The 26515-nt window shown below is 22.3% G+C and overlaps 2 protein-coding genes across 19 annotated transcripts in view; one reads left to right on the top strand and one right to left on the bottom strand.

Moving 5' to 3' along the window:
* Positions 1-5865, top strand: part of LOC117175996 (cAMP-specific 3',5'-cyclic phosphodiesterase) — an 873036-nt gene extending 867171 nt beyond the window's left edge. For all 17 annotated transcript variants that reach the window (XM_033365929.1, XM_033365928.1, XM_033365927.1 and 14 more), the window contains one exon: positions 2384-5865. In XM_033365929.1, the coding sequence (XP_033221820.1) occupies positions 2384-2503 (120 nt within the window). In that variant the 3' untranslated portion in view covers positions 2504-5865. The remainder of the gene's footprint in view (positions 1-2383) is intronic.
* Positions 5866-13325: 7460 nt separating this feature from the next.
* Positions 13326-26515, bottom strand: part of LOC117176115 (codanin-1) — an 88393-nt gene continuing 75203 nt past the window's right edge. For both annotated transcript variants that reach the window (XM_033366173.1, XM_033366172.1), the window contains 2 exons: positions 24599-24867; positions 13326-13576 (listed from right to left, as the gene is read on the bottom strand). In XM_033366173.1, coding sequence (XP_033222064.1) covers positions 13436-13576; positions 24599-24867 — 410 coding nt within the window. In that variant the 3' untranslated portion in view covers positions 13326-13435. The remainder of the gene's footprint in view (positions 13577-24598; positions 24868-26515) is intronic.

A 26515-nucleotide genomic window follows, 5' to 3' on the forward strand; every position in this document is an offset into this window, starting at 1 on the left:
TTTAATATCTTAAATTTTTAATTAATTTTCGACTACAAAATACGAGTTTTAAAACTATAGTTAAATTTTCAACCAAGACTAATAATTTTCCACTAAAATTATAAATCTTCAATAAAAAAATTAATATCTATCAAAAAAGTTCAAATTTTAACCAAGTAGTTGAATTATCTACCATAATGACAAATTTTCAACAAAATAGATTCATTTTCAACGACAAACGATAAATTTTAAACAAAAAAAGAACAGTTTGATTTTAAATTAGAGAAATAATTTTTAAATAAAATAAATTTTTAACGAAATAATTAAATTTTATACCAAAAATGTGAAATTTAAAAAAAAAAGATGTCTACGAAAAATGAAAAAGTTAAATTTTTAGTCAAATCCTTAAATACCAAAAAGAGACAAATTTTCAACAAAATGAATGAATTTTCCACCTAAAAAGATAAATTTTTAACCAAAAATTGAATAATTTAATTTCAAGTTAGTAAAATAAGTTTTTAACCAAAAAAAAGACATTTTTTAATGAAATAGTTACATTTTCAATCAACCAGAGGAATTTTCAACCAAAAAGATTAATTTTCTACAAAAAAAATAATTTTTTCAAAACAAAATACACGAAATTAAAAAAAAAAAATTATTTTAAATGTTATTTTTAACCCAAAAGGACCAATTTTCAACAAAATGGATCAATTTTGAACTAAAAAAGATAAATTTTCAATAAAAAATAGACTTTTAATTCTCCGTTAGAGAAATAAGTTTTTAGCCCCAAAAAATACATTTTTAACAAAATAGTAAAATTTTCAACCAAAAAGTTTAAATTTCCATTTAAAAAAATTTTGTATGAAAAATGAAAAATTTACATTTTCAGTAAAAAAAAAAAATTAACAAACTAAGTTTCAACGAAGGAAATATAACTTTTTCTGAAAAGATTAATTTCCTAAAAATAAAAGTAATTTTTGTTAACAAAATCCATGAATTTTCAAAAAATATTTTAATTTTCAATGTCATTTTGAAACAAAAAGGACCAATTTTTAACAAAATAGATGAATTTTGAACCAAAAAAGATAAATTTTTAACAAAAATAAGACTTTTTAATGTTCCATTGGAGAAATAAGTTTGTAGTCCAATAACATGAATTTTTGACAAAATAGTAAAATTTTTTTGATGAAAAATAGAAAAGTTACATTTTTAGTAAAAAAAAAAGTTTCAATAAAAGAACAAACTAATTTTCAACAAAGGAAATACAATTTTAACTGAAAATATTAATTTTCTAAAAAAGTAGTTTTTTTAACGAAATCCATAAATTAAAAAAAAACTGTTTTAATTTTCAATGTCATTTGTACCCAAAAAAGATAAATCTTCAATAGAATAGATAGATGAATTTTACAATAAAAAAACATAAATATTTAACAAACAATAGACTTTAATTTTCTGGCAGAGAAAGAAGTTTTTAGTCCAATAAAATAAATTTTTAAAAAATAGTAAAATTTTCAACCAGAAAGTTTAAATGTCCATTAAAAAAATTTTTGATGAAAAAGTTACATTTTTAGTAAAAAAAAAAATAGGTTTCCATAAAACTACAGACTAATTTTCAACAAAGGAACCTAAAAAAGATCAATTTGCCACAAAAAATAGATTAGCTCAATTTTAAATAGAAAGAAAGAAAGAAGTTTTTAACCAAATTAATTTTTTTTAACTAAATAATGAAATTTCCAACCCAAGACATGAATTTTCAACCAAAAAGTTTAATTTTCTACAAAAAAGAAACATTTTTTACAAAATACTTGATTTTTCAACGCGAAAGATTAATTTTTTTTTACCAAAAATGACCAATTTTGAACTAAAATTATCAGTTTTAAACAAAAGAAGAAGAGTTTATTTTTCAGTTATAGAAATATGTTTGTAAGAAAATGAAATATTTTTTCAACAATATATTTCAACCAAACGAATTAATTTTTTACCAAAAAGATTAAATTTTCAAAATCAAAAGAATCTCGACAAAAAACTTAGTTAAAGATATTAATTTTCAATCAAAAAAACTAATTTTCAATTAACGAAACAAATTTTCAACTGAAAATATTCATGTTCTACAACAAAAATATAGTCATTTTTAAAAGAATAGTTGAATTTTTAACCAAGCAATAAAATTTTTAATAAAAGAAAATTAGCAATAAAAAATTTTTAAAAAGAATGAATTTCTAAAAAATGTGGAACTTTTGCTGTACAAAATAAAGTTAATTTCCTGCTTCCAAAAAAATTGAAAAATTCTCTCTCGTTTTACGATTTCCAATTAAAAAAGAAAACGTTTCCGGGTTACCCTGCTTTTCTTCAATTACGTGACAATCCACAATTTCTCAACTAATGAAAAATGTTCTTGTTTCAGGTAACATTGGAAGAAGGAGATGAAAGTGGGGAAGCGGGGGAAAGTGGTGATCAGACAGCAATTTCCGGTGAAGAAGGGGGTGGTGAATCAGAAGATATCGCTGGAGAAGCTGGAATGTGACGGAGGCTGGCTGGCATTTGCAAGAAGCTCCACGAAAAGGTGCAACAAACTTGGTGGCGTGTTCGCCAGTGACGTTGAACGTCTGCTTCTGGTTTTCTCGAGTTTGCTACCTGAGAAGTCGCTCGGAAAGGCTCAGATGACCCACATGATCCCGGTTATCCTTTACCGGTGAATACTCGTGATGTATGAGGCGCGAGTGATGTATGATGCACTAGTGCTGCACGATGTACTAGTGATGTGCGATGCACTAGTGATGTACGATGCGCTAATTGTAGAAGCGGAAGGTGATAACTCGAATTGCAGGTGCTAAATTGATGAACAAAACAAAGTGAGAGAGAATGAGAAGACGTAAATGAAAGATTAATTGTTTCCTCAAACCGGCTGGACCGGACTGAGGAAGGGAATGCGGAATGTCGACTGGAGGGTGAATGCTCAATAGAAGAAAAGCTCAACGTACGTTCTCACTAAGTACTTCTGCAAGAAACGAGTTCTGCTTGCCAAAAAAAAGGAGCGTCAATACTCGAAGCGACTGGGAGTGCGAATGGAAACGTGCAAAAAATATTCGACAAATGCAAAAAAAAATTCGAAACGCGCAAGAATCAGACTGAGAGACGATCTAAGACTCGTGCTACTCAACCGAAATTCTTCATCGACATATCAACACACACACAAAAAAAAAAAAAAAGAATTTCGGATGATTTGGATCAGTTTAGAGGAACCAGAAAATTTTAGGCAAGCTGAATTGAACTTGGCGAATGAGACGATTTTCGTCAAACGAACGTACAATTCGCGCAAGTCGTAATTCTACGATATGTACATGTAATCTATACCTCGACCTTAATGTATGTTTGCGTTTGTTTCCCGTTTATTTCCTACTGACTGTAAAATTAAGGTTGATGTGTACAGGGTGACAACGTACGTTTTCTAAACGCACAGAGAGACTGGAGAAAAGGACGGAAAAGATAGAAAATAAAGTCAAAAAAAAGAGAAAAAAAAGAAGATATACTCTAATCTCCGAGAGAATCATCTGCAGACATCTTTACGTATTTGGGCGGAGATTCTATTAAGTAAGGAGTTGTCTGGATAAAAGTGTTCAATATTGAAGCAGGCACTCATTTTTTTATGACGCTCAGGGAGTGTGCGGGTCAAGTTTCTTTGAGAAAGGCTTCTACAGCTGCGCAAAGTGGACATAAGTTGGTCCTGCAGGTTATTATCTCTGGAAATAGAGTTTACACTCTATTGTCCGAAAGAGAATAAGGTTAATTCTCATTAGGAATGGAGAATGTACTCTATTATAATAAAAAATAGAGTATATACTCTATTCCCAGAAAAAAATAATGTTATTCTCGCGGGAAATATATACTCTATTCCTCAAGAAGATGATCTGCAGACGCGCATCTTTACGTATTTGGGTGGAGATTATGTCAAAAAGGGATTTGCCTGTATGAAAGTGTCCAATATTGAGGCAGGCACTCAATTTTTTTATTACCTTCAGGAAGCGTGCGGGTCAAGTTTCTTGAAGGAAGGCTTCCATAGCTGCGCAAAGTGGACATAGGTTGGTCCTGTCGTTTATTCTCTCGGAAAAAAGAGTATATACTCTATTTCCTGAAAGAAAACAAGTTTGTTCTCACGGGGAAAAGCGTATATACTCTATTCGCAGAGAAATAATAAATTTATTCTCAGAGGGAATAATATACTCTTATTTTAATAGAGAATGAAGTATATACTCTATTCCTCGAAAGTGATTTAGGTTCTTCTTACGAGGAATGAAATATATAGTCTATTCCCTAAGAGAGAATATATTTCTTTCGCGAGGAATAGAGTATGTAATCATTATAACAGAGAATATTCTCTTATTACAACACAGAATATACTCTTATTATGAGAATGAAAAGAGTATATGCTCTATTCTTCGAAAGTAATTTAGGTTTTTCTGATAGGTTATGGAGTATATACTCTATTCTCCTAGAGACAATAAGTTTGTTTTCACATAGAATAGAGTATATTCTCTATTATAATAGAAAATAGAATATATACTCTATTCACCGAAAGATAATAAGGTTATTTTTATGGGAAAAGAGAATATACTCCAATATTATAGAGAATAGAATATGATTATTTTCACGGACAAAAGAGTATATACTCTATTGCCCGATAGAGAATAAGTTTGTTATAACAGGGAATAGAGTATATACACTATTCCCGAGTGAGAACAAGTTTGTTATCACAGGGAATAGAGTGGTATACTGGATTCCCCGAGGAAGATGAAGTATGTTCTTTCGGGGATTAGAGTATAGAGAGGTGAGATGAGAGAACACTACGCTTCCTTGGTTTGATTTTTGTTCGGTTCTCCGATTAGTCGATAGTTACCTAACAGTAATCGAGGATCCCAATCTCGAAACCCAAGCTTTCGTCTCGATCGCTTATTAGAAATTAGGGGTGTGACTAAAAGCGAGAACTCAGTAGTGGCATCTTAATAACGAAGCACTAACAGTTAGGAAATTACCATAAGGTTTAGTGTAAGATTTATTTAAAGAGAATGAAGCAATTGATTTTAATATACAACTGTGAAAAAAGCTGGTCTTTGATGTTTGTATTAAAATTGATTCGTGACTCCTGCGACGACGCTTTCAATACCTGCGACGTGTGTACAGTTTAATTCAGCGTGAACCTCGTCGATAGTTGTTTTTAACCAAAGAGTAATATTAGCTTACTGTAAGCCGAAGGTGAAGAAGAACCACCCACAAAAACATTTTCCACGACACCGAATTCTCGCATTTCTCGGCTTGTAGTGTCGCTAGAAACCCATAGAATAGTCAAACATCTTGCCATCATCGGCTAGTCATTTTCCATTCAATTCTCAAATCCAAAAATCCTTGAATCCTCTGATCCTACATCAAATCCAGGACGAAATTCGTTATCCGCCAAAAAAAAAAACAAAAAACAAAAAAAAAAACACTTGAAAGACTCAATTTGATGATCCTTGCCCTGTGGCCATTTCGATGAAAGTAATTAAAAATTAAAGAGTAATGTGATCCGATCAACAACCAAGTTCGAAGAAATAGATCTGTTATAGAGAGAGAAAAAAAGAGAGAAAAAGAGAGAAAAAATCGACTCTATAAGTCGTGAATAGAGATAGAGATAGGGATGAAATTGAGAGTGAATCGAGAAATGTTCCCTAAGTCTAACGTAATCGTAATATTTAAACTCTGAGAATTCTGTATCTGTGTCGTAGAAATATGAGAGTATTGCGATTATTTAACGAGATATGTAATAATTTTAATATAATACGTGTTTGATTGCTGGACAGTTAAATGAACATGTCGTACGAGATATAATAAAAACATATTTATTGTCGGAAATGGTCTTTTTAATTTCTTCATCCCATTCAAACACTTTTACATTCTTTTTATTAATTATATATTTAAATTATTCATTTCTTAATTTTACTTTTTTTTATTTAAATGCGAACCCAATTAAAAAATACAAATATTTTAATCATCGTACATCACTCGCGCCTGATACATCCAAAAATACAAATATTTAAATAATATAATAAGTTTCATTTTCTGTCTTTCAACTTTTTCTTTTTTTTTTAAATAATTTTATTAAAACTATAACTGCTTTATTAAAAACTCATTTTATTGGTATAAACTTTAAAAATTTGAATTGAATGATTTAAATGCGAACTGAATTAAGAGAACCCAACTAACCCATTAATGGCCGAAACTAGTTTCCGTCGATAAAATTTAGTGACTTTTTGTATGTGCTTTGTATTTGTTGTAACGGTGACGGTGGCTACAGAATTTTAACGAAGGCGTGTTTTCGAGTCGTAAATACGACTCATGGCCATTAATGTGTTAAGAAATTCAAATATTTCAGTCATAGTAAACCATACATCACTCACAATTTATACGTTCAAAAATCCGAACAGTTAAATATTATAATAACTTTCATTTTCCTTCTTTCATCTTCTCCTTCTTTTTTTAAAAATAATGTTGTTCAAAGTTCAACTGCTTTCATAAAAATTAATTTCATTGGTATAAAAATGAACGATTTTGATTGTAGATTTGCTTTTTTTTGAGTGAATTAAGTATTCACTATTCCACTTTTAGTTGAAATGCCAATTTTAAAATTTCCATTCCGCATTTATTATTTTTGATTGAAAATGTAATTAGCTGAATCAAACTTTAACCATCTTGATTAAAATTAATTTTATTAGATTAAGTTCTCGTTAATTTCTTTATCCCATTTAAACACTTTTACATTCTTTTTATTTATCATATTATTTATATTTTACATTATAATATATATTTAAATGATTCATTTATTACGTTTACTTTTTTTTATTATTTTAATTCGAACTGAACTAATAGAACCCAATTAAAAAATCCAAGTATTTTAATCATCGTACATCACTCTTTTCTGATACATCCGAAAATCCAAATATTTAAATAATATAATAACTTTAATTTTCTTTCTTTCATCATCTTCTTCTTTTTTTACAATAATTTTGTTGAAACTTCAACGGCTTTATTAAAATTTCAATTTTTTGGTATAAACTTTCAATATTTTAATTGAAAATTTTCTTTCTTTTTAGATGAATTAAGTATTAACTATTCCACTTTCAGTTGAAAATGCCACTATTAAATTTTCGAATCCGAATTAATTTTCATTTTTGATTGAAAATTTACTTAGCTGAATGAAAATTTAAATACTTTGATTAAAATTCATTTTATTAGTTTAAGATCTTGTTAGTTCCTTCATCCCATTTAAACACTTTTACATTCTTTTTATTTATTATATTATTTATATTTTACATTATAATATATATTTAAATCACTCATTTATTAATTTTACTTTTTTTAAATTAAATGCAAACTGAATTCATAGAAAGCAACTAAAAAATAATTTTTAAAATCAGTTATCGTAAATCATCGTACATCACTCCTACTTCATACATTCGAAAATCCAAATATTTAAATAATATAACTTTCATTTTCCTTCTTTCATCTTCTGCTTCTTTTTTTTTTAATAATTTTTTTCAAACTTCAACTGCTTTATTAAAAATTAATTTTATTGGTATAAAAATTAACGATTTTGATTGTTACCATTTTTTATTAAAATTCATTTTATTAGTTTAAGATCTCGTTAATTTCTTCATCCCACTTAAACACTTTTACATTCTTTTTATTTATCATATTATTTATATTTTACATTATTATATATATTTCAATTATTCATTTATTACGTTTACTTTTTTTATTATTTTAATTCGAACTGAATTAATAGAACCCAATTTAAAAACCCAAATATTTTAATCATCGTACATCACTCATGTCTAATAAATCCGAAAATCCAAATATTTAAATAATGTAATAAGTTTCATTTTCTTTTTTTCATTTTCTTTTTTTTAAAATAATTTTGTTGAAACTTCAACGGCTTTATTAAAATTTCAATTTTTTGGTATAAACTTTCAATATTTTAATTGAAAATTTTCTTTCTTTTTAGATGAATTAAGTATTAATTATTCTACTTTTAGTTGAAAATGCCACTATTAAATTTTCCATTCCGAATTTATTATTTTTGCTTGAAAATTTAATTAGCTGAATGAAACTTTAACTATTTCCATTCAAATTAATTTTATTAGTTTAGGATCTCGTTAATTTCTTCATTCCATTTAAACACTTTTACATTTTTTTTATTTATTATATTATTTATATTTTACATTATAATATATATTTAAATTGCTCATTTATTAATTTTATTTTTTTTAATTTCAATGCAAACTAAATTAATAGAAAGCAATTTAAAAAAAATTTTAATCAATTATCGTAAATCATCGTACATCACTCGCGCCTCATACATCCGAATATCCAAATATTTAAATAATATAACAACTTTCATTTTCCTTCTTTCATCCTCTGCTTTTTTTGTTTTTATTAATTTTGTTGAAAAGTCAACCTCTTTATTAAAAATTCATTTTATTGGTACAAAATTTAATTAGCTGAATGAAAGATTAACTACTTTGATTAAAATTTATTTTATTAGTTTAAGATTGAACAAAATTGAACTGATTGAGAGTTGAAAATTCTTCTCTTTTCTGGAGAAAAATAATTTTTTTACTGATAATTTCAAAAATTGATCGTTTCAGTCGAAAAATTCAATTTATTTTTTTTTTCTGATGTTTTGTAGAAAATTCGTTTTTTTTTTTTTAATGAGAATTCAAGTTATTAACATTGAGTTCTAAACTTACAATTTGGTTGAAAATGCGCATCTTTAAGCTAAAAAATCAACTGTACTTTTAAATTTAAATTTAATATAATATTTTTAAATTCATCTTTCAATTAAAAATTCATTAATTTCGTTAGAAATTAACTTTTTTGTTAAAAATTCATATTTTTTGGGAAAAAATTTTGGCTTCAAAATTAATATTTTTGGTGGGAAAATTCAAATATTTGGATATATTTGTAACTACTACCTTAAAAATTAATTTTTTGTTTGAAGATTTATTATTTTAATTGAAAATGAATCTCTGTTTGAAAATTCGTCTCTTTTTGGCTTCGAAATTAATATTTTTGTTTGGAAAAGTAAACTACTTTGTAAAAAATCTTTTCCGGTTAAAAATTCAAATACTCAATTAAAAATTCATTTTTTTAAGCTTAAGATTAATAATTTCAGTTGAAAATTCATCTTTGATTGATTTTTTGTTTATGGTTTTTATATAAAAATAATCTTCTCAATTGAAAAAAGGTATTTTTTATTGATAATTAGACCATTTTAGTTAAAAATTCGTTTTTTTTTATTAATAAACACTTTGATAATGAAAATTTATCGTGTAACTGAAAAATCTTTTCTTATTGAAAAATCAACTATTTTTTATAAATTTTACTTTTTTTGAATGAATTCAGTTATTTTTCATAAAAATAAAAATATTTTTAGTTAAAAATTCAAATATTAATTTTGAAGTCAGAAAGAGACGAATTATAACTTATCAGAACTTGAAACTTTATTCAAAATTTTATTAACTGCTTTGTAAAAAAATTCATTTTTCCGTTTCAAAATTCAGCAGCTGCACTTTGTTTAAAATTCATTTTATCAAACAAAGATTGAACAATTTGATTTAAAAAAAAATAAAAATCATTCATTTTATGGAAAATTAGTCTCTTTAGCAAAAAAAAATCAAATCTTGGTTGCTTAATAAAAATTCATTTTGGTACTTTTTCTACTGTTTTGTAGAAAATTAATCTTTTTAGAGGAAAATTCATATTTCATTTTGGTATTTCATAATTTTAGCTGAAATTTTATCTTTACGCGTATAAAATTCAACTATTAGGTTGTAAATTAATTTTTTTTCTACAAACTAATATGTTCCGCTAAAAACATAGAAAAATAAAAAATAAAAAGTCAACTACTTGGTCGAACATTCACTTTTGTTTGTTTCTTAAAAAATCATCATTTAAGTTGAAAATTTATCCTATTAGTTGTTTTTAAAAATTGGGTTTTTGGGTTGAAAAATTTAACTGTTTTGTATATACTTTCTAAAAAATTTAATTTTTTTTATTGAAGATTCATTATTCTTTTTAAAAACTCATTTTATTGGTTGAAAATTAACTTTTCGCTAAAAACGATCTTTTTCTTTCTGAAAATTCAAGTTTTTTGCAATAAAATCGTATTTTTGGCTTTAAAATTAAACAATTTGGTTGATATTTTTTTCTTTTTTGACTGAAAAATCGTTTTCGATTTGAAAATTCAACTACTTGGTTAAAAGATGACCTACTTTGTTAAAAATTAATTTTTTTTGTTAAACAGACATTATGCGAGTTGCAAATTCATCTTTTGTTGAAAATTCGTCTTTTTTAGCAAAAAATTAATCTTATAAGCTGAATTTTTTTTTTGCTAAATATTCATTTTTCTGGTTGAAAATTCATCTTTTTAGTTACAACTTCATCTATTTATTGAAGTTTTTGATTGGAAATTAACTTTTATAAATTAATTTCTTAATTTAATGTTTTTTTATTAATTTTAGATTAATGTAGTTAAAAATTAACCTTTTTTTAAAATTGGTATTTCCTGCTTCAAAATTTCACTGTATAGTAAAGGATTTTGATCTGTTTTTTTCCAAAATACAACAATTTGTTGGGATGGTTTTCTTCTCGCTTGACTGTAAAATATTTTTCGATTCAAAAATCAATTATTTATCTGTAAATGTAACTTTTTGGATTAATTAAACAATTCCTCATTTAATATTAAAATCTTTTTTGGTTTAAATTGGTTTTAAAATTTATCTCCGGTGGAAAATTCATCTTTTTTGGTACAAAATTAATCTTCTGGCTAGAAAAATAATCTTTTTTTACGTTGAAAATTCAACTATTTGGATAAAATTTCCTTTATTTTTTCAAATATTTTTTTTTTTAATATTCATTACTTGAAATGGAAATTCATCTTGTTGAAAATTGGTCTTTAGAGTTGAAATATCTCTGGACTTTTCACATTAAAGTTTATGAAAAACATAAATATTTTCTTTAAAATTAAACAGAAAAATAGTCAAAAGTTTAAGAATTGGGACAAATTTTTTTATTTCCTAACTGAAATTTCTTTATTTGTTGAAAATTCGTCTTTCTAGTTGAAAAATTCATCTCTCTGGTTAAAAAATTTACTATTTTTTTGAAATTTCTTTTTTTCGGAAATTCAACTATGACATTTTTGGTAGAAAATTAATTTTTTAAATTAAAGTGTGATCTTTTTTAGTTAAAATTCTAACTAATTGTTGAAACATTTAGGGATTTTGTTAAAAATTCGTCTTTTTTAGTAGAAAATTAATCTTCTTGTTTGAACATTTATCTTGCTGATTTAGGATTCAACGATTTTTCTGACAATTTTATTTTCAAAATTAATTTATTGAAGTGAAAATTTAACTTTCCATTTTTGGTTAAAAATTTATTTATATTTTTAATTACAATCTGTTTTGGTAGAGAACTCATCTATTTTTTTTTAAATTATACTTCTTCAAGTTGAAAATTATTTTTTCAACTAAAAACTGAACTATCCCATTTTTCGTTAAATATTAAGTTAATAATTGAAGCTTCATCTGTTTCGGTTTAAAACGAACTTTTTTTATTGAAAATTCAAGTATTTTCTTTAAATTTTTTTTTATCGATTTCTATCATGGTAAAATCTACTTATATTACTTTGGTTAAAAAATGATATTTTTTAGATAAAAATCATATATTTGTTTAAAACTTTCTAGATTTTGTAGAAAATTCCAAATTTTTGGTAGGAAAGTAATATTCTTGATTCAAAATAAATATTTTTCATTAAGGATTCAGTTATTTAAAAAAAATTCCTTTTCAGTTTATCAAAAACCAATTTCTTTAAAAGAAATGTCGATTCTAATATTTTTTGTTAAAAATTGATATTTTAAATTAAAAATTGACATTTCTTACTTAATAATTTAATTTTTCTGTTTTGGTAGAAAATTAATCCTTTTGGTTTAAAATCGATCTTTTTTAGTTAAAGATTTAACTATTTGGAAACAAATTTATCTGTTTTGATATATCATTTAGAAATTCAGAATTTTGTTGAAAATTCGTCATTTTTGGTAGAAAAATAAATTTCTTAATTGCAATTTCATCTTTTTTTTTTTTTTTGATCATTCTATTATTTTGTTAAAAATTCTTTTTTTGGTGAAAAATTTACTTATTTAAGAAAAAAGTCGATTAAAATATTTTTGATAGAAAAATGATATTTAAAAAAAATGATTTTTTTGTTGTTAAAAATGTAATTTTTGTAAAGCCGTCTTTTTAAGGTAGGAAATTAATCTTCGAGGTTGAAAATTCATCTTCTTCATTGAGGGTTCAATTATTTTCTTGAAAATTCCTTCATAGCTAGTCCAAAATTAATTTATGTAAAATAAAATTAGATATCATTTTTGGTAGAGAATTGATATTTGAAATTAAAAATTCATCTTTTTTAGTTGAAAATTCCAAGATTTGTTTGAAAATGCACATATTTCGATGAAAATTCGTTGTTTTGGTAGAAAATTAGTCTTCCTGTTTAAAAATTCGTCTTTGTGATAAAGAACAACACTATTAAGTTGCACATTCCGTTTTTTTTTTTTTTTGGGTTGAAAAATCAATTTTTTGTTTCAAACATCGTCTTTTTTTATATAAAATTAATCTTATTGGTTGAAAATACATCTGTTTGCTTGAAAGTTTAATTGTGTATCATCAAATGCATCTATTTTAGTAAAATTTCAAATAATTTGTTAAAATTCAATTTTTTGTTGTTAAATATTAATTCTTTTAACTAAAAAGGAATTATCCTATTTCTGGTTTTACATATTTATATTTTTCATTAAAAATTTATCTTTTTTAGTTGAAAACTCCACTATTTATTCGAAAACTGATCTTTTTCTTTAGGGTTCAACTATTTTGTTAAAAATTGATTAAAAATTCAACTCAACAATTTCAGGATGAAAAATTATATTCTTTATTAAAAATTAATTTTTTCATTTGAAAATTCGTCTTTTTGGTATAAAATTATTTTTCTTTGTTAAAATCTTATCTTGTTTATTGAGGATTCAACTATTTTCTTGATTTTCGTTTGCTTGTTAAAAATTAATATCTTTAAGGAAAATTTTCATTATATCATTGCTGGTTGAAAACTAATAGTTTTTTGTAGAGAATCCTGAAAACTGAAAAAAAATTGCACTAAAATCTTCGAGATTTTTTTTTTAAATACCCTCAGAAATATTTTTCAAATAATAAATAAAATGTAAACAAATTTAACAAATTCATACAAAATAAATTATTTATTGTGCCACCTTCTCACGAACGAAAAAAAGCTTAAATTGTAAATTTATGTACATTAACAAGAATCTTGAAATTCACTTAAAATATTTCAACGATCTGCAATAATATTATTTCACATTTACTCATCCAGATTGTCGATGCGGTAATAAGTTTCTGCAATCCAACGGATGAGATACTTAATTCTTTCCATTTGTTCGTCAGCCGCTTGGTAATCAACTATTCCTAATTGTAGGCACTTTGATAAATTTTGCATCGTTCCCTGAAAGTTATAAAATTATAAATAAAAGTAAAATAAATCAAAAAATTATCCCAAAATTAATATGACCTAAAAACAATTAGCCAACTAATTAAATTTTATTTTGATGATTAAATAATAGATGTTGATCAAATTAATTTTGTATAAAAAGCTTGAACGCTATTGAATATTATTAAAAATTATTATAAATATATAAATTTTACATTATATATTAAAATTATTAGCGCTATTAAAAATTACACAAATTAAAAATTAATACTTCTATTTTTAATATATTTATTTATCCGAATTATTAAACTGCATAATTTTTATTATTTCGAATTACTCTTTAGCATAATTTCTGTTTTTTTTTTTAATTTAGATTTGGCCTTATTTTTATTTCAGCATATAATAATAATAATGATAAATACTTTTTGATAGAAAATAAAAATTGCGAATAGCTATTTTTTTTGTAACTTTATTATTAAGCTTTTATAACTATAATTTTCCTAAGATTCTTGAAAAAATTCACAAATATTTTCGAAGATTTCAAATTCAAATGTCAAAAATATTTCATTTTCAACCTGAAAATTTAACTGTTTTTTATACATAATTTGTTAAAAATTAATGTTTTGATTGAAGATTCATTATTCTTTTAAAAATTCATTTTATTGGTTGAACAATAATTTGAAGTTAAAACTTTATTTTGTCAAGCACAAAATTCAACAATTTGGTTGAAAATTAACTGTTCGTTAACTTTTTTGCAATAAAATCGTATTTTTCGCTTTAAAATTCAACTACTTGGTTATAAGTTGGACTACATTGTTAATTTTTTTTTTGTTAAACAGACATTTGAGTTGCAAATTCATCTCATGTTGAAACTTCGTCTAAAAAAATCGTCTAAAAAGCTAAAAACAATTGACCAAATAATTAAATTTTATTTTACATAAATAATTTTATTTTAATAATTAAATAATAAATATTAATCAAATTAATTTTTGTATAAAAAGCTTGACCGCTAACAAATATTATTAGGAATGACTAAAAAATTATTATAAATATATAAATATGATAAAATTATTACCGCTATTAAAAATTTTACAAACTAAAAATGTATATTTCTATTTTGACTATATTTGTTTATCCCAATTATTAAATTGCATGATTTTTATTATTTCCAATTACTTTTTAGAATAATTTCTGTTTTTCTAAATTTAGGTTTGGCCTTATTTTTATTTTAGCATATAAAAATAATGATAAATATTTTTTAAGGAAAATAAAAATTGCGAATAGCTACTTAATTTGTTATTGAGCTTTTATAACTATAATTTTCCTAAGATTCTTGAGAAAATTCAAAAATATTTTTGAACATTTAAAATTACAATTTCAAAAAGATTTCATTTTCAACCAAATATTTAAACTTTAAAAAACATGAAATTTGAATTAAAAAAGATCAATTATTAACGAAAAAAGTAGCAATCCAAAAAGATGAATTTTCAACAAACAATTGAATCCTGAAACAAAACTGATTAATTTTCAACGAAAAATGATTGCATTTTTAATCTATAAACACTAAATTTCAACAAAAATAAATATTTAATAATTTAGAATTATTATTCAAATAATTTAAAATTACATTTTTAATAACATTATTATAATATAAATATAAACTTTATTTAATTTAAAATAATGTTTAAATTAGTAAATTAAATCGAAATGTTTATTTATATAATATAAAAAAATTTAAATATTAATTAAAAGTCTAATCTGCTCAATGAATAAAAAAATTATTAAATAGCTGCAGTATCTTAACTGTGCTAAGGTAGCATAATAATTTGTCTTTTAGTTTAAAAATAGAATGAAAGATTTAATAAAATATTAACTTTATTAATTTCAATAATAATTAAAATTTATTTTTAAGGAGAAAATATTGAATATAATTATTAAAACTAAAATTAATGTTTAATCAAAAATATAAATAAAATTTAAGTTCAAAAATAATTAAATACCTTTCATTTTTTTAAATCTTCTCAACATTTAAATTATTTTCGAATCTTTTAGAAACTTCTAAAATTTTAAAATATTAATTTTTAAACCAAAAAGACGGGTTTATATTAAAATAGTTGAATTTTCAACCAGGAAAGATTTTCAGTCAAGATAGAATATTTTTTCAAAGAAATGATAGTCTGAGGGGAAAAATAGTTTTTAATGCAAACTAAAAAATTCGCATAACTATTTTTTATGTTTATTTATTTCCAGATATGCCAAAAATGTTTAGTTTTTTTTATTCTACCAGGACTCTTTAAGAACATTTTTTTAGTAGCTTGAAAAACTTTCATAATTCTTACAAAGCCTCTTTTTAAAAATCATAAAAAATCTACAATTTATTTGACATTTTTTTAAATCTTCTGAAGATTTAAATTATTTTTTAATCTTTACAAAACTTCTCAGACTTTGAAATATCTCTGAAAATAATGCACTGTTTTTCTACAATTTAAACAAGAGTTACAATTTTGTTTTCTAATTTGATTCGCAGTTTAAAAAATTTGCCTTAAAATCTTCCAGATTTTTTTCAAAATTTTTAGTTATTTTTTTGAAATCTTTTTAAATTTTCTTTGAAAATAAAATTTTCAAAATAAAAAATTATTTGAAGTTATCCCACGAATCGCAGGAAAAATGTCTTATTCCTATAAAACCTTGCAAAATTCTTAAAAAGTTTCGAAATTTCTTATTCTCAATCTTCAAAAATCACCAAGCATTTTGCTTCGAATTTGTTGAAATATTTTTAAATCAAAAATTATTTTTTTATCTTTTCAAAAATTCTAAAACCTCTTATATTTATTTATTTTTTAATCGTTCCAACATTTCTAGATATCGTTTAAACTTACTCGACTTTTTTCTAAAATTCTCTAATCTTGCAAAATTGTAAAAAGAAGGTAAAAATGTTATAATTTATTTGAATTTTTCCCAGAAATCTTAAGAACAAATTTTTATTATCTTGAAACCTTTTAAAATTCCTAAAAATCTTCTTTTTCTGAATCTTCAAAAAAAGTAAATTTCAACAAAATTTGAAATTTGTAGAGCTTTTAAATGATTTCTTAATCGTTTTAACGTTTCTAAATATTTTCTAAACTTACTCGAATTTTTCTTTAAATTCGAGACTATTTTCGAAACTTTAGGAAACATTTTGAAATTTTTTTAAGTTTTCTCCTAGAAAGAATTTTTTTGTATGCAAAGTTTTTCTACATTTTTTCAACTCTGCAAAGTTAAACGAAATTGCCTTTAAAAAAATAAGTTAAATTAAGGTTTAAAAATTTTCTACAAAAATAATTTTTCAAAATAAAAAATTATTTGCAGTTTTCAGCCGAATCTCAGGAAAAATTTCTTACGTTATTTTAAAGCTTAAAAATGAAAAAAATATATTTTTCTTGAAATTTGTTAAAATCTTTTTAAGTTTAAAATTACTTGTTGCCTCTTTTCAAATTTCTAAATATCTTTTAAATTTACTCGAATTTCTTCCAAAATATGGTCATCTTGCAAAATAAAAAAATTTTGTTTTAAAAATCTTCTACATTCTTTTCCGTAATTTAAGTGAACCATTCAAAATGTTTTGAAAACTTTTTCCATTGTTTCTTCAAATTAATTTTTTCAAATATTTTAATAAATCATTTGAAATTTTCCAAGGAATCTTAAGCAAAAAATTGTATTCTCTCGAAACCTTTTAAAACTTGTAAAAAGTTTCTTTTTCTAAATCTTCAAAAAAGTACATTTAAACAAATTTTGAAATCTGTACAGAATTTAAATTATTTTTTAATCGTTTTAACGTTTTCAAATATTTTTTAAACTTACTCGAATATTTGTTTAAATTCTAGATTATTTTCGAAACCTTAGGAAACGTTTTGAAAATTTTTTAAGTTTTCTCCTAGAATTAATTTTTCTTGAATTTAAAATAATTTGAAATTTTCCCATGAACTGTAATCAAATTGTATTATTCTCTTAAAAACTTTCAAAATTCTTAAAAAGCCTCTTTTTGATAATATTGAAAAATCTATATTTTCTTCGAAAATTTTTTAAATCTTCTCAACATTTGAATTATTTTTGACTTTTCTCAAAATTTCTAAAACTTTTAAAACAATGCAAAGTTTCTCTACAATTTTTTTTTAATTCTAAAAAGTTAAAAAAAAATGCTTTAAAATCTTTCAGATTTTTTTCGACATTTTTTGAAATGTTTTTAAATCATTAAAAATTTTTTTTTTTAAATTATTTTTTAAATATTTAAAAATTATTTTAAGTTTTATCACGAAGCTCAGGAAAAATGTCTTATTCCTTTAAAACCATTCAAAATTATTAAAAAAAGCTTCTAAATTTTTTTTTATTTTAAAGCTTAAAAAATCAAAAAAAATTTTTCTTTAATTTGTTAAAATCTTTGTAAGTTTGAAATTATTTTAATATTTTTTCAATTTTCTAGATATCTTTTAAATTTACGACAATTTCTTCGAAAATTTGGTCATCTTACACAATACAAAATAAAAATTAAATTTGCTTTAATTTTTTCCCAGATTTTTTAATCCTGAAAAATTGTAAAAATTTTCTTTAGAATCTTCTAAATCATTTTCAAAATCTTAAAAAACGTTTTGAAATATATTTAAGATTTCTCTTAGAATTTCTTTTTTTAAATAAAAATAATTTGCAATTTTACCATGAATCGTACGAAAATGTTATTATTCTCTTAAAACTTTTCAAAATTCTTTAAAGGCTTCTTTTTGAAAATCTCTAAAAACGTACATTTTGTTTTAAATTTCTTGAAACCTTTTCAACAATTAAATTACTTTCGGATCTTTTCAAAACTTCTAAAACTTTGAAATACATTTTTAAATAATGCAGTTTTTCTACAATATTTTTAAATTCTGCAGATAAAAAATTTAAATTAAAACCTTCCACACTTCCTTTTTTATATTTTTAGTAATTTTTAAAAAATTTTTTTAAATTTTCTTTTAAAATTAATTTTTCAAAATAAAAAATTATTTGAAGTTTTCCCATAAATCTCAGGAAAAATGTCTTATTCCTTTCAAACCTTTCAAAATTCTTAAAAAGCTACTAAATTTTGTATTTCAAAGCTTAAAATATCAAAAAACATTTTTCTCGAAATTTATTGAAATCTTTTTAAGTTTAAAATTATTTTTTTATCTTTTGAAATCTTGCAAAGCAAAAAAAAAATGTTACTTTAACATCTTCTACATTCTTTTCCGAAATTTTAGGGAATCATTGGAAATGTTTTGAAATTTTTTTTAATTATCTCTTAAAATTATTATTTTTTAAAAATATTTTAATCACTTATTCAAAAATTTTCCAGGAATCTTTTAAAAAATCCAAAAATTTTTGGAATTTTCTCAGGATTTTCTAATCTTTTCAAAGTTTCTAAATAATTTTCAATCTTAATCGAATTTTTTCTTTTTTTTTCTTACGAATAGTAAGAAAATTTTATTATACTTTTAAAACATTTCAAAATTCTGAAAAGGACTTTTTTTAAACATCTTGAAAAATCTACATTTTTATTTATTTATTTTTTAATCTTCTCAACATTTAAATTATTTTCGAATCTTTTAAAAACTTCGGAAACTTTAAAATATCTTTTAAATATTCCAGGTGTTCTTACGAAATTTTTAGTAACTTTTTGAAATGTTCTAAAATTAATTTTCCAAAATAAAAAATCAAGTCTAATTTTAAGACTTCTTAGCGTATTCCTTTAAAAAAATTTAAATTCATAAAAAAGCTTCTAAATTTTTTATTTGAAATTTTCGAAAATCAAAAAGCATTTTTGCTTTAGGTTTGTTGAAATATTTTTAGGTTTAAAATTTCAAAGAATATTTAGAAGTATTAGAATTTTTGAAAAGATTTATAAAAACAAATATTTAATTAATAAATATTAGGAATAAATGGATCAAATTTTCTGACGATTCATGGGAAAATTACAAATGATTTCTTATAATAAAAACTGAACTCTGAGAGAAAATTTAAAAATATTCCAAAACGTTTCCTAAGGTTTCGAAAATAAATGTAAAAGAATTTAAATAAAAATTGTACAATGATGCAAGATTATAAATTTAAAAAAAAATTCGAGTAAGTTTACAAAATATTTCGAAATTTTGAAACTATTAAGAAATAATATAAAACCTGTACAGATTTCAATTTTTTTTAATGTATATTTTTAAAGATGTTAAGAAAGAAACTTTTTAACAAGAATTTTGAAAGACTCTATTGTAAAATGAATTTTTGTATTTTTTAAAATTAGTTACGAGAAAAGAGTGAAAAAGTTTTCGAAACATTTTAAAAAATTGCCTAAAATTTCGGAAAATAAAATTCTTTCAAAATTCTTTTTAAAAGCTTTTTCCTTAACATCTTAAAAAATTTGTATTAAAATTTTGTAAACCTACTCGAATTTTGTTCTAAAATTTATAATCTTGCAACATTGTAAAATTTTTCTCTAAATTCTTCTACATTATTTTCGAAAACTTAGGAAACGTTTTGAAATATTTTAAATTTTTCTCTTAGAATTCACTTTTTACAATAAAAAATCTTTTCAAAAATTCTGATACTTCTAAATACCCTTTGAAATAATTCAGGTTTCCTAAAATTTTGTAAATCCTGCTCTATGAAAAAAAATTTGGAAGCAAAATTTTTTACTTTACAAGATGACCAAATTTTAGAAGAAATTTTAGTAAATTGGAAAGATATTTAGAAGTTTTTCAAAGATACAAAAATAATTTTAAAGTTAAAAATATTTCAACAAATCTAAAGCGAAAATGCTTTTTGATTTTCGAAACTTTCAGATAGAAAATTTAGAAGCTTTTTTAAGAATTTTAAAAAGTTTTAAAGGAATAAGAAATTTTTCCTGAGATTCGTGTTAAAACTTTACTTAAGGTTTTATTCTTGAAAATTAATTCATGAAGATTTTAAAACATTTCAAATAGTTACTAAAAATTTCGGAAAAAATTAGAAGATTTTTTGGCAAATTTTGTTAACTTTGCCAGAAAAAAAAAATTGTAGACAAACTTTGCATTATTTTAAAAGATATTTTAAAGTTTTAGAAATTTTTTAAAGGTTCGTCGTAAGAAAATAAATGATTTTTGATTTAAAAAAATAAATTCTAACAGAAAACTTTAAAGTATTTCAAAATGATTCCTAAGGTTTCGAAAATAATGTAGAAAATTTTAAAGAACATTTTTTGCAATTTTGCAAAATTAGAAAATTTTTAGAAAAAATTCGATTAAGTTTGAAAAATATTTAGAAACTTTGAAAAGATTCAAAAATAGTTGAAAACTTGTAAAGATTTGAAATTTTTTATAAATGTTAATTTTTGAGGATAATGAACTAGAACCTTTTTCAGAATTTTTTGATGGGTTTCAAGAGAATAAAAAAGTTTTTTAAGATTTGTAAAGATACAAAAATAATTTTAGACTTAAAAATTGATGAATAGGTTTCAAAAAATCTAAAAGAAAATGTAGATTTTTCAAGATTTTTAAAAAGAGGTCTCTTAAAAATTTGGAAAGGTTTTAAGAGAATAATAAAATTTTCTTACGATTCATGGCAATATTGCAAATTTTTTTATTTAAAAAATAAGTTCTAAAACAAAACTTAAATATATTTCAAAATGTTTCCTAAGATTTTGAAAATGATTTAGAAGATTCTAAAGAAAAATTTTACAATTTTTCAGGATTAAAAAATCTTGGAAAAAATCCAAGTAAGTTCAAAAGATACTTAGAAATTTTGAAATGATAAAAAAATCATTCGAAACCTTTAGATTTCAAAATTTTTATTAAATGCATATTTTGGAAAATATTAAAAAAGAAGCTTTTTAATAATTATGAATTATTCCTTGAAAAATTTTTAATGAATTATTAAAATATGTTTTAAAAATAATTTTAAGATATAATTAAACAAGTTTTCAAAACAAGTCGCATGATTCCCTAGAATTTCGGAATAGAATCTTGAAGATAATGAATTAAAATTTTTTTACTTTGCAAGATAAACAAATAAGTTTTTTTGATTTTTTAAGCTTGAAAATAAAAAATTTAGAAGCTTTTTTTAATAATTTTGAACGGTTTTAAATGAATAAGACATTTTCCTGAGATTCGCGATAAAACTTCTAATAATTTTTTATTTAAAAAAATTAATTTGGAAAGAAAATGTTGAATGCTTTTAAAACATTTTAAAAAATTTACTAAAAATGTCGGAAAAAATCTGAAAGATTTGAAGGCAGTTTTTTTTAACTTTTCAGAATTAAAAAAACTTTGAAGTATTTTAAATGTTATTTCAAAGTTTTAGAAATTTTGAAAAAATTCAAAAATAATTTAAATGTAGAGAAGATTTCAAAAAATTCCGAAGAAAATTTACATTTTTCAATATTATCAAAAAGAGGCTTTTTAAGAATTTTAAAAGTTTTTAAGAGAATAATACAATTTGCTTACGGTTCATGGGAAAATTCCAAATGATTTTATATTTAAGAAAAATTAATTCTAGGAGAAAATTTAAAAAAGTTTCAAAACGTTTCCTAAGGTTTCGAAAATAATCTAGAATTTAAAAAAATTAGAGTAAGTTTAAAAAATGCTCGAAAACGTTAAAACGATTAAAAAATAATGTAAATCATGTACAGATTTCAAAATTAGTTTAAATGTACTTTTTTGAAAATTTAGAAAAAGAAACTTTTTAAAAATGTTGAAAGGTTTCAAGAGAATAAAATTTCAAATCATTTATTAAAATATTTGAAAAATTAATTTCAAGAAATAATTGAAAAAAATTTCAAAACATTTTAAAAGGTTCACTTAAAGTCCGGAAAATCAATGTAGAACATTTTTAAAACAAAATTTGTTTATTTTGCAGGATGACCATATTTTAGAAGAAATGCGAGTAAATTAAAAAAATAATTAGAAATTTGAAAAGATATAAGTAATTTTAAATTTAAAAAGATTTTAACAAATTTCAAGAAAATTTTTTTTTTTTAATTCTTAAGCTTTAAAATAACATGAGAAATTTGTCCTGAGATTCGGAGGAAAACTTCAAATAATTTTTTATTTTGAACAATTATTTTTCTACACAATTTGTAAAGCTGTAAAAACTTTTCAAAAAATTTAACTAAAAATGTCAAAAAACATCTGAGAAATTTTAAGGCAATTTCGTTCAATTTTGCAGAGTTAAAAAAAAACTGTAGAAAAACTTTGCATCATTTTAAAAGATATTTCAAAGTCTTAGAAGTTTTTAAAATGTTAAAAAATAACTTAAATGTTGAGAAGATTTTTAAAAAATGTCAAACAAAATTTAGATTTTTTAAGGTTTTTAAAAAGAGGCTTTTTAAGAATGTTGAAAGGTTTTAAGAAAATAATTAAATTTTACTAAATATTTAGAAACGTTGAAACGTTTAAGAAATAATTTAAGATCTATAAAGATTTAAGTTTTTTGAAATGTTTTAAAAGCATTCAACATTTTCTTTCCAAATTAATTTTTTTTAAATAAAAAATTATTAGAAGTTTTATCACGAATCTCAGGAAAAAAAACCTTATACATTTTTTATTTTCAAGCTTAAAAAATTTTTAAAACTTATTTGTTTATCTTGCAAAGTAAAAAAATTTTATTTCATTATCTTCAAGATTCTATTCCGAAATTCTAGGGAATCATGCGACATGTTTTGAAAACTTGTTTAATTATATCTTAAAATTATTTTTAAACCCTATTTTAATAATTCATTAAAAATTTTTCAAGGAATATTTCAAAATTCTTAAAAAGCTTCTTTTTTAATATTTTCCAAAATATGCATTTAACAAAAATTTTAAAATTTAAAGGTTTCAAATGATTTTTTTATCATTTCAAAATTTCTAAGTATCTTTTAAACTTACTTAGATTTTTTCCAAGATTTTGTAATCCTGAAAAAATTGTGAAATTTTTCTTTAGAATCTTTTAAATCATTTTCAAAATCTTAGGAAACATTTTGAAATATATTTAAGTTTTGTCTTAGAATTTATTTTTTAAATCAAAAAATTTGCAATATTGCCATGAATCGTAAGAAAATTTTATTATTCTCTTAAAACCTTTCCAAATTTTTAAGAGACCTCTTTTTAAATATCTTGAAAAATCTACATTTTGTTTTAGATTTTTTGAAACCTATTCATCAATTAAATTACTTTCGAATCTTTTCAAAACTTTAAAATATATTTCAAAATAATGCAGTTTTTCTACAATCTTTTTAAATTCGGCAATTAAAAAAATTACCTTAAAACCTTCCAGACTTCTTTTTTGATATTTTCAGTAAGTTACTAAATTTGTTATTTCAAAGCTTAAAAAATCAAGAAATTGAAATTTTTTGAAATCTTTTCAAGTTTAAAATTATTTTTGTATCTTTACAGAACTTAAGAAACTTTTTTATTCTCTTGAAACCCTTCAAAAAATTCTTAAAAAGCTTCTTGTTAAATATCCTCAAAAATTAACATTTATAACAAATTTAATCGAACTTTTTCTAAAAATTTTCTAATTATGCAAAATTGCAAAAAATTTTCTTTAAAATCTTTTAAATTATTTTCGAAACTTTAGGAAACGTTTTGAAATACTTTAAAGTTTTCTCTTAGAATTTATTTTTTTAAATCAAAAATCATTTATTTTCTTAAGACACGTAAGAAAATTTTTTTTTTAATCTGGCAAAGCTAACAAAATTTACCTTAAAATCTTCCAATTCTTTCCGAAATTTTTAGTAACTTTTTGAAATGTTTTAAAATCTTTAAGAATTAATTTTCCAGAATAAAAAATCAAGTAAAGTTTTAACACGAATCTCAGGAAAAATTTCTTATTCCTTTTAAACTTTATAAAATTCTTAAAAAAGCTTCTAAATTTTCTATCTGAAAGTTTCGAAAATCAAAAAGCATTTGTGCTTTAGATTTGTTGAAATATTTTTAACTTTAAAATTATTTTTGTATCTTTGAAAAACTTCTGAAAAAAAATAATCAGAATTTTTTGAACAACATTAGTATAAATTAAATAATATTAAAATTTGACACCTACCGTTGCCCAGTCTTGTCTCAAAAGTTTAACGCTTTGATCGCATAGAGATTCTAGACTTAAAATCTCTTCTTTTAACAACAACTTTATAAATTCTCCACATTTCAGCCAAACTTCGTCATGATTAGCTTCCTCCAAAATCAATATATTCCTCGGACTTAACAATGTTAATAAAGGCGATTCCGAATGAGGTATTTTTTTCAAACTGATCTTCCAAAATTTCACAAAATTTCCTTGTATTTCGGGAGTAAAAAAATCCATTCGATGAGCGACTGCAGAAAAGTAAATATATTGTTGAAATTTCTAATAAAAATCGCTACTGAAATAAAATATAAAAAATCGAACTCTATGCTAAACAGTAAAAGCACAAGTTATAAAAAATAAACAAATTAAATCATTCCAGTTGAAAGTCTTGAATTTAAAATTTTTCAAATTGAAGTTTAAGAGCTTTTAAACTCAAAAATTTTGTATTTAAATGGTCAATAATTTACACTCATAAACTGAAAGATACTAACACTTTTTAAATTCTTAAATTAAAAGTTAAATTATTTTCATTTTAAATAGTTTAAGATTCGTTAAACTGCTTCGAAATTTTATTTTAAAATCTTAAAACATCTACATGCTGTTTTAAATATTTTCCAATTCTTTTTTTTCTGCCAAATTAAAGAAATTTCCTCAAAATCTTTCACATTTATGTTTGATAATTTTGTAAACCTTTGTAAATCTTTTTAAATATCAGCTTAAAATTAGTTTATTAAAATAAATAATAATTTTTAACTTGTCCACGAAAATTTTTTTTATTCTTCTGAAGCCTTTCAAAAATCTTAAAAAGCTACTAAATTTTTAGTTCGCAATCTGCCAAAATATATAATTTGTTTTAAATTAGCTCGTGGGCTATTTAAACCGAAATGAAATTTTAAAAATCGAACTCTATTCTAAATATTTTTTTATTCATAGTAATAAAAAAATAAACATAAATTAATTAACATTTTCAATGCTCAATTGAAGAATCAATTAATAAGCTTTGAATTTTTTCAAGTTATATATGACGAGAAATATTAACAATTTTAAATTATTTTCAACTTCAAAGTTCTTAAATTATAAGTTAAATTATTTTCATTTTAAATAGTTTAAGCATGCTTGAAAAGTATAAAAATTCTATTTCAAAATCTTGAGAAATCTCAAAATTTTTTTTAATTTTTTCAAATTTTAAATTATTTTTTATTTTTTTTCGAAACTTCTAAATAACTTTTAAAATTAATGGAATTTGTCCTAAAAATTAAAAAAAAATCCTGCGAATTGAACAAAATTTCCTTAAAAATTTTTATTTATGAATAACAATTGAACACTTATTATTTTTAGAAAAAATTAGCGTAATTTTAAGAGATATTTAGAGGCTTCAAAAAGATTCAAAACTAATTTAGAACTTCTAATAATTTTAAATAATTTAAACGAAGTGTGTGTACCAAAAAAATTCGACTATACGTACCGAAATTTCGATGCAAATACCCAAAATCTAATTTAAAACAAAATGTAGATTTTTACAGATTTCAAACAATACATTTAGAAGCTTTATAAGAATTGTAAGTCTCCTAAAGAATAAAAATATTTTCTTAATATTCCCAGAAAAATTGAAAATCATTTTTCATTTTCGAAAATTATTTTAACAGAATATTTAAAAAGATTTTAAGATATTTCCAAAATTGTAATAAAATTCCTTGGCGGATTTTAAGGAATTTTTTTTTTAATTTGCAGGATTGTCTAAAAATTGTAGGAAAAATTCTATTAATTTTGAATAATTTAAAAATGTTAGAAAATAAATATTTTATTTTATTTATTTTATTTATTTTATTTATTTTATTTATTTAATTTATTTTATTTATTTTATTTATTTTATTTATTTTATTTATTTTATTTATT

Source organism: Belonocnema kinseyi, chromosome 7 (genome assembly GCF_010883055.1).
Source record: "Belonocnema kinseyi isolate 2016_QV_RU_SX_M_011 chromosome 7, B_treatae_v1, whole genome shotgun sequence".
NCBI lineage: Eukaryota > Metazoa > Arthropoda > Insecta > Hymenoptera > Cynipidae > Belonocnema > Belonocnema kinseyi.